This window comes from Zalophus californianus, chromosome 3 (assembly GCF_009762305.2).
Source record: "Zalophus californianus isolate mZalCal1 chromosome 3, mZalCal1.pri.v2, whole genome shotgun sequence".
NCBI lineage: Eukaryota > Metazoa > Chordata > Mammalia > Carnivora > Otariidae > Zalophus > Zalophus californianus.
Window position 1 is genome coordinate 176,222,221 of NC_045597.1, and position 8,645 is coordinate 176,230,865.

General features: G+C 42.4%; 1 protein-coding gene across 3 annotated transcripts in view; it reads left to right on the forward strand.

Moving 5' to 3' along the window:
• Nucleotides 1-8,645, forward strand: part of CNOT9 (CCR4-NOT transcription complex subunit 9) — a 30,434-nt gene extending 21,789 nt beyond the window's left edge. Inside the window, exons 6-8 of one of the 3 annotated variants that reach the window (XM_027590392.2) lie at nt 4,166-4,264; nt 4,455-4,546; nt 5,232-6,230. In XM_027590392.2, coding sequence (XP_027446193.1) covers nt 4,166-4,264; nt 4,455-4,546; nt 5,232-5,253 — 213 coding nt within the window. In that variant the 3' untranslated portion in view covers nt 5,254-6,230. The other 2 variants (XM_027590391.2, XM_027590390.2) reach the window with 2 other exon arrangements.

An 8,645-nucleotide genomic window follows, 5' to 3' on the forward strand; every position in this document is an offset into this window, starting at 1 on the left:
CTTGGGAGCCTGCTTCTCCCTCTGCTTCTCTCTCTCTCTCTCCCTCTGTCTCTCATGAATAAATAAAATCTTTAAAAAAAAAAAAACATGCAATACAGGGGCACGTGGAAATCAGAGGAACGCATGGCTCTTGATCTCAGGTTCATGAATTCAAGTCCCATGTTGGGTATAGAGATTACTTAAAAAAATAAATGAACTTTAAACATATGATACACATATAAAGTAGCAAATTCAGGTAGTACAAATAAAAATAAGTCTCCTACCTCAGCCTCTCAGTTCTCCCTACAGGTAACCAGTATTACCACTTTCTTGTATCCTTCCAGAAGTAGTTTATATGTGTGCATGTTACAGTTTAATTCTGTACTGATTTTTTTCCGTGGTTCCCCTCTCACTTCTCATGTGTTTTCAGCTCTTCTTTGAAATTTTTATCCTCTTTGAATTTTTTTTTGATGTTTTTTAAAATCCATGTTTTCTTTGATTTCTTTGAAAATGTAGGTAATTATTACTTGTTACCTCTTCTCCGGGTATATCTTTGCAAAAGTTTTCAATTGGGAGCAATTCTGTCTGAAATCACTATTTGTTTAAAAATAATGGATGGAAAGAGAGGTGGTAGGAGCTCATGTTGGGAGCTTTTAAATCAAATATTTTATCTCCAAATATTTTCCATCCCATTTACCAGTCTGGTAGATGTTTGTTAGGGAGGTATTTATACCTCTGTATTCATTTTTCTGCTTAAACACATAAAAGGTAAGTGACGTGTGGATCTATGTGCATGTTTTTCCTCTCTCATTTCTTCCCTAATTTTAGGGAGTTTTGTTAATTTCAGTGGATTTCTGGGACAAGATCAGAATGGATACAACTGTACTCTGTCATCTTACATTAGTGGTTGCCTATAAATAGGTTTTCAAGTTGGCTTCTTGTGGACGGGGTAGAAAAAGACCGCTTTCTTTTGTTACATCTCTCCCTTTTTCAGGAACTCCATTCTAATGATCCCTCCCCTACTTACATTCTTTGCGCATTACTTGAGTTAATCCATTCTGAATGCATACAGGTTCCCATTAGCTTGCTTATATGGCATATCCTGTTTGGTGTGATGACTAGCTCCTGGCTACCTTCCTTTGCTCCATGTAAGCAGAAACCTTACCACATTTGCTTTTTATGTACAATATGTAGTCTAACACCTTACTGTAATAGGTACTCAGTAAAGCAGAGGGTCTCAACCTGTGAAGTGGTTTTTGTTTTTATTTTTTGAGGGGAGGATGGGTGTGCGGGCGGGGGGTGGGGGGGGAGCCGAGGGAAAGAATCTTAAGCAGTCTCCATGCCCAGTGCAGAGCTCAACTCGGGGCTTGATCTCACAAACCTGAGATCATGACCTGAGCTGAAATCAAGAGTCAGACACTCAACTGTCTGAGCCCCCCAGGCGCCCCAGTGAAGTGTTTTAAAAATGGAGATGCCCAGGCCCCATCTCTGACCTCCTGAATCATTCTCTATGATGGTAAAGTCTGGACATTGGTGTTTTTTAAAAAGTCCCCCTAGGTGAGTGTATGGTATAACTATTTTGGAGACTATTTGGCAGTATCCACTATCAACATAATCCTGCGCTGTGACCCAGCAGTCCCACTCTTGGATATATCCAAGAGAAATGAGTTCTTGTGTCCATCACAGTATGTATAAGAATGTTTATAGTAGCCTTATTCATAAAAGATAAATTATAGTATAGCCACAAAATAAATTCCACAGTAATTAGGAAGAATACTGATATATAGGCAACATAAATGAGTTCTTGTGTCCATCACAGTATGTATAAGAATGTTTATAGTAGCCTTATTCATAAAAGATAAATTATAGTATAGCCACAAAATAAATTCCACAGTAATTAGGAAGAATACTGATATATAGGCAACATAGATGATGCTCATAGGGATTATATTGAGCAAAAGAAGCCAGCACATACATGAATTCATACTGTATGATTCCATTTATGTGAAAGTCAAGAATAGGCAAAACCAATTAGTGGGGGTAAGTCTGAATAATATTTACTTCTCAGGGAAGGGTTTTTTTTTTTTTTTAAGATTTATTTATTTGAGAGACAGCATGCACAAGCAGGGGGAGGGACAGAGGGAGAGAGAAACAGACTCCCCACTCAGCACAGAACCTGATGTGGGGCTCGATCCCAGAACCCTGAGATCATGACCTGAGCCAAAGTTGGACACTTAACCTACTGAGCGCTCTAGGCACCCCGCTCAGGGAAGGGTATTGACTGAGAAAAGGCACAATGGAATCTCCTGGAGTGCTGGAAATCTTTTATATTTTAATCTGGTTGTGGTTCATAAATGTGTATATAGGTAAAAATGTATATGCACTATACACATTTTACTGTGTATATTTCCTCTTGCTCCCATAACAAATACCACAAACTTGGTGGCTTAAAACAACACAAATATATTTTCTTAGAGTTCTGAAACTTAGAAATTGTAAATCAGTTTCACCAAGCTAAAGTCAGAGTGTTGGTAGGGCAACATTCCTTCTGGAGCCTCTAGGAGCATCCCTTTTTAGCTTTTTCCAGCTTCAAGAATTACATTCTTTGGCTCATGATCCCCTCTTCCATCTTCAAAGCCAGCAGTGTAACATGTTCAAATCTCTGTGCTCTGTCATATCGCCTTTTCCTATGTGGTCAAATCTCCCTCCACCTCTCTCTTATCAGGACACTTGTAATTACATTTAAGGCCCTCCTGGATAATCCAGAATGATTCATCTCCCCAAGATCTTTTTTTTTTTTTTAATTTGAAGTAATCTCTACGCCGAACATGGGACTTGAACTCACAACCCTGGGATCAAGAGTCATGTGCTCTTCCAACTGAGCCAGCCCGGCACCCTTGTCCCCAAGATCCTTAACCACATTTGCAGAGTCCCTTTTGCCATAGGAGGTAGCATTCACATACTTTGGTTACTGGGGCCTGGATATCTTTGGGGGCCATTATTTAGCCCAACCACAATTTTATACCCAAGTAAAATAGTAAAATAAAATAAATAATTGCCACAGTTGGTTCTAATGAGCAGCCAAGGAAGGGAATCATTAAAATAATTGTTTGACTTGAATTAAACTAGTATTTTTTAGTCCCTTCTGTGCAAGAGTTAATGAGTTTAAATTGAGGTATTCTTTACTATTGCTGAAATAGTGTTAGAAGGGAGGCTTCAAAATCTTAATTATTAAAGATCTTTTAAGAGTGGGAAAAGCTTGGGGCACCTGGGTGGCTCAGTCAGTTAAGCAACTGTCTCTTGATCTCAGTTCAGGTCTTGATCTCAGAGTCATGAGTTCGGGCCCTGCATTGGGCTCCATACTGGGCATGGAGCCCACTTTAAAAAAAAGTAGGTGTGAATAAATTGTACACACATACACAACACGAATAGGAAAAGCTTTACTTACCTCATTGGGAAGAGATGAGGCACAGCTAAATTTCTAAACTCATGGCCCATGGAAAAGAAAAAAAGCTCTGTATTCAGAGTAGGTTTGGATCTCAACTCCACGACTTAGAGGCTTTGTCACTTGGGACCTTAACCTGACAAGTTATTGATTAGCAGTTATGCCTGGCACATAGTCGGGGTTCGATAACTGAAAAAGTACCTACATTTTTAAGAATCTGATAATTACCCAGAACCTACCCTTTTATGTAAAAAGAGAGTAACAGTGGTACCTACCTCATAGGTTTATTGTGAATATAAAGTGGGGCAGCTGGGTAGCTTAGTCAGTTAAGCATCTGCCTTCGGCTCAGGTCATGATCCCAGGGTCCTGGGATCGAGCCCCACATCGGGCACCCTGCTCCGCAGGTAGCCTGCTTCTCCCTCTCCTGCTCCCCCTGCTTATGTTCCCTCTCTCACTGTTTCTCGCTGTCAAAGAAATAAAATCTTGAAGAAAAAAAAAAAGAAAAGAAGAAAAAGCATGTTATGCCTTTAGGAAATATTTTGGCACATATTAAGTATTCACTGTGGTAATGCTTATTATTATTTTGATTAAGCTGTAAGTGCATATCTTGTTGACTAAGTTGTGCATATTGTCAGGGTCTCTGCTTCATTTTCTGATTCACAATTCTTCCTGGAAGATGAATTGATCATTGGAAGACAAGTCTGAGCAACATTTTGGACTCCATTTTTGTTTTTACTCCAGGTTGCCACATTCATCCTCCAGAAGATCCTCTTAGATGACACAGGTTTGGCATATATATGTCAGACATACGAGCGTTTCTCCCACGTTGCCATGATCTTGGTGAGTTCTTTTGTCTACTCCCATTATAGTTACTTCTGATCACACAGCTTAGTCCCTTTGCAGCTGACACTGAACAGCTTCCTGGAACCTTGTATAATGATTCTTAAAATATCTGATCTCTGATGTCAACTGGGATTATTTTGTGTTTGTGTGTTTTTTTTCTACCCCAACCCATTTTGGGGGAAAACAGGGTAAGATGGTCCTGCAGCTATCCAAAGAGCCTTCCGCCCGTCTGCTGAAGCACGTAGTGAGGTGTTACCTTCGACTCTCAGATAATCCCAGGTAAACATTTACAGGATTTATAGGACTTTGGGGAAATACTCTGGTGAATAGTTGCCCCATTTCATGGCATAACTCCTGTATCTTTAGGGTAGAGAAGGGATATAACGGTAATTAGTCTGACAGAACTTGATTAAATCCTTTTAAAATCTGAAGTGCTAAGTTTTAAAATCCATCAGAGTTTTGGGGGCGCCTGGCTGTCTCAGTCAGTAGAGCATGTGACTCTTGATCTCAGAATCATGAGTTCAAGCCCCACATCGGGCATAGAGCTTACTTAAAAAAAATCCATCAGAGTTTTATCTCTGTAACTCTGTACCCTCCTCTGGAATTCCAGGGAGTCCAGACAGTTCCCAGGGAACCTTATGATACATTACTCCTGTGGTTTGAGCTTTCTGTTGCTACCCCAGGTGGTGAGAAAGAGAAGTATATTTTCAAAGATCTCTTAAGAAAGGAATGGATCCCAGAGGGTGCTTGAATTATATTTTCAGTTCTCTGATTCCTCTAAAGTCCTTGAGCTAATTATCTTATCTCCCTATGTTCATAATCTTTCTGTTAGAAATCATATATTGTAGATATAATGCATTTTAGAAATGTTTGACCTTTTGCTTTGTAAATCCATAATTCATGCTGAAAGCCACTTGCTCGGGTTCTGCTAAACCACATAATGGGGCAATTTCTGTGTTCCTAGGAATGGGGATAACTCGATTTAATGTGAACGCAGCCTTCTGCCACTGAGGTTATTCAAGCCCTAGCTATTTCTTCAACCATTTTGTCCTGTTCTTCAGTGGTTCCTGTTTTCATCAGTTTGAAAATATATTTCTTTAAACTAGTCTGAGTACAAAAGCTGTAACTTTATTTAAAACAGCTTTATAAACCATTAACATTTACTGTTTTGAGGTTTTCAGATTTGACTTTCCACTGGTCATCTTTTAAAGAAAGAACTTATTCTTTTAAAGAACCGTGGGGAGGAATGGGAGGCAGGAGAAGGGTAAAGCCAAAGCCAACTTTCAAATGAACATTTGAAAGTTCACTTGATAATGTTGCTACCATAGTTTTGTTTTTACTTCTCATCTCTTACTAAGAATTTTAACTATAAAACTGAAGCAGGAGCGTCTGGTGGACTCAGTCAGTAGAGCATGTGACTTGATTTCAGAGTCATGCGTTTGAGCCTCACGTCGGGCATAGAGCTTACTTTAAAAAAAAAAAAAAAGGAAATAAAAAAACTGAGGTAGTTTTTGGAAAGATTCAAATTTATATTAATTTAGAATTAAAGTTCACTAATTTATCATACTGTGAGTCAGGTTGTCTTTCCCTGTTCATGTACTGATTTTGGAAATGTTCCGTTTACTATAACCCATCTATTTTTACCATGAGCATATTGACAGTATTGACTGTAATAAATCAGAAAGCAGTTTGAATTCAACTATTGCACCATTTCATTCCATTTTGCGGTGTCTTGGAATTCCACATTGAGACATCGTCCTGAAAATGTTCACAGATGACAGATCATGGAGATCTCTGAGCCCATGCCTAAGACAAGTTTTAAAGAATTGTTATGGATTCTTAAGATAACTTGACTGAACCTCATATTCCCGGGATTCTGTATATTTATGTCTAAGAAAGGGCCTTTTCCCTGTCTCCCAAATGTGGGTTTATTTGCTGGTCTCCCCGGTTGGCTTGTTTGTCTCTGACGTAGGGCACGTGAAGCGCTCAGGCAGTGCCTCCCTGACCAGCTGAAGGACACGACCTTCGCCCAGGTGCTAAAAGATGACACCACCACGAAACGCTGGCTTGCACAACTGGTGAAGAACCTGCAAGAGGGCCAGGTCACCGATCCCCGGGGGATCCCCCTGCCCCCTCAGTGATCCTCCCCTGCCCCCTTCTACCACTCCCCCGAGTTGGGGGAGGGAGGGGAAATCCTCGAGGAAAACAGCTCAGGTTTTACCGCCGACCAGGAATAGACAACCTCAATGCTGAAGTGCACTGGAGAACAGGGGCAAGGTCGCCCCGCTGGGGTGAACGGGCTGCCTCTGGGACCTGGGCTCCCTCCGCTCCTCCCAGGAGATGGGCTCCTGACACAGCAGCCTGCCACCACAGCTCCAGGAGGGTGTCCACACCAGCAAATGCTGTGTTTGCAGCGTGCCTGCGATGGCCCTTCTCCCCAACCCGGACCACCTGCGGGCAGGGCGGGGCCGTGGCTGTGGCTGTGGCCATGGCCGTGACCGTGGTAGCACGCGAGGCATGCGCAACACCTGGGACCAAGCCGGGTGGCGGTCTTTTATTTTGCCTTCCTGGAAGACTCAAGACGTGTCTCTTCGTCCTCTCTCTCAGTATTTGTTTACTTGGGTCTTTTGTTTTTGATGTCAGAGAGAGGTGTGTTTAGTGGACACCAGCTGTAATACTCAGCAAAACTTTGTCAATTGGCACTGTTTACAAGTCTGTTAGCTGCATAAGCTTAATAAAAAGTTGGTCTGGGCATTGCATCCCCTCTAGCAGGCCAGTAGCTGCATGAACTGTGGGGAGGAATGGGAGGCAGGGGAAGGGTAAAGCCAAAGGACGACAGGACCCTGCTGCCTCTCTCCCTTCCCTTTCCGTCCTTCTGCCCCCAGTTCTGGATGCCACAAGGACCCTCACCTTGTTTCTGGCTCTAGCTGCTAGCTCTGCCAAATCTCAATGCTTTTCCCTTTTTCACGTCCCTCTTATTAAACTTCAACAGACGTCTTATTAATTCATCAGGCTGTCCTGGAAGGGTATTGTATTGGGGGAGGTAAGGCGGCATGGACTTCACCTTCAATTCCAGTCCTCACATTTTCTGGATGACTTTTAAAGGTGCCTGGGATCAAGATGACAGGCTACTTGATCCCATTCTTTAGTATGAATTTCCGCAGCGCCATCTGTGTTCACGATTGTACTGGAAGTGGTATTAGCTGAATGAGTTCGTTTTATTCAGATTTAAGATAGAGGGTTTGACTCTGCTTCTTTGCTGTCTCTCCTTTTTTTTTTTTTTTTGACACATTCCCTATTGGTCTATGGGAATTACAGGGTAGCCACTAAAATACTTCCACTTGTTCATATTGAGTCAGTGAATCCCCCTGCCTTCTTTGGCACTATCCAGAGACTCGAATCTGTAACACAGTGTAAACTGCCTTGCTTTCCCCCAATCCTTCCCCCTGCCAACACCTGCTCGCTCTCTCTCTCATCCCCATCTCCAAAGATGGGATTATTAATCCAATGCTAGAGAGAGACAGAGTTTCCTGTCCACATCTCACATAAATGAAGGTATCTCCGAGCAAGTCTGGGGAGGCTCTGTCTGTAAGGAGCAAGCTCAGAGAAACCTTCGCAGAGGCAAATTTGCCAACCAAGGGCTCTTTCAAGCCGACTTTCACAAAGGGGGCCGGCATTGTTAGTTGGCTTCTGTCTCTAGAGCCGAGAAAATAGTAATGAAGTAGCCTAGATGTAGGAAGGGTAGAATAAAGCACTTACTCCCCTGCCTTCATCCTCAAGATGAAGAGGAGAACCAGGTGAGCTCTCAGTCTCAAGCCTGAAGAGAAGAGGTCTTGGAGAAAGCAGAGAACAGCATGGACTGGATAGGCGTCTGGACTTCCCTCAGCCCGTAGTTTTGTGATCTGGAGAGTCCAGCTGAGGGGTCTCTGATTTCTGCCCACTGCCTTCCTGCTGAGCCGAAGTTTTCTCATTCCCCCTCCGCTGGGGAAGCAGCTGAGACCCAGGGCCTTGCTCCCTGGGGAATTCTCTTCTCCATCTTTTGGTGCGCTGGCCACGTCACTGTGCCAATAGTGTCTTAATTCCTGTTCCATCTATTCTCAGCTGTCCTTGGACCCCACCTAGGAGTTGGGGGAGGGATGAAAATGGGTATTATTCCTTGTAGTTGATCCTGATGTCATGTGTGTATAAAGAGACCCCTCCCTTCATTTTTTTGTTTTCCATCCCTCTCACTCCCTAACAGGATTGAAATAAAACCTGTTTCTGTTTTTATAAAAACAATTTTTCCTTTAAACTGGAGATTTGATTTTGTCAATATGGAGATCTCGAGGCACTCTGGTCACATGATCCTTGTCACTCCTGCCTCTACCATCTGTTGAAC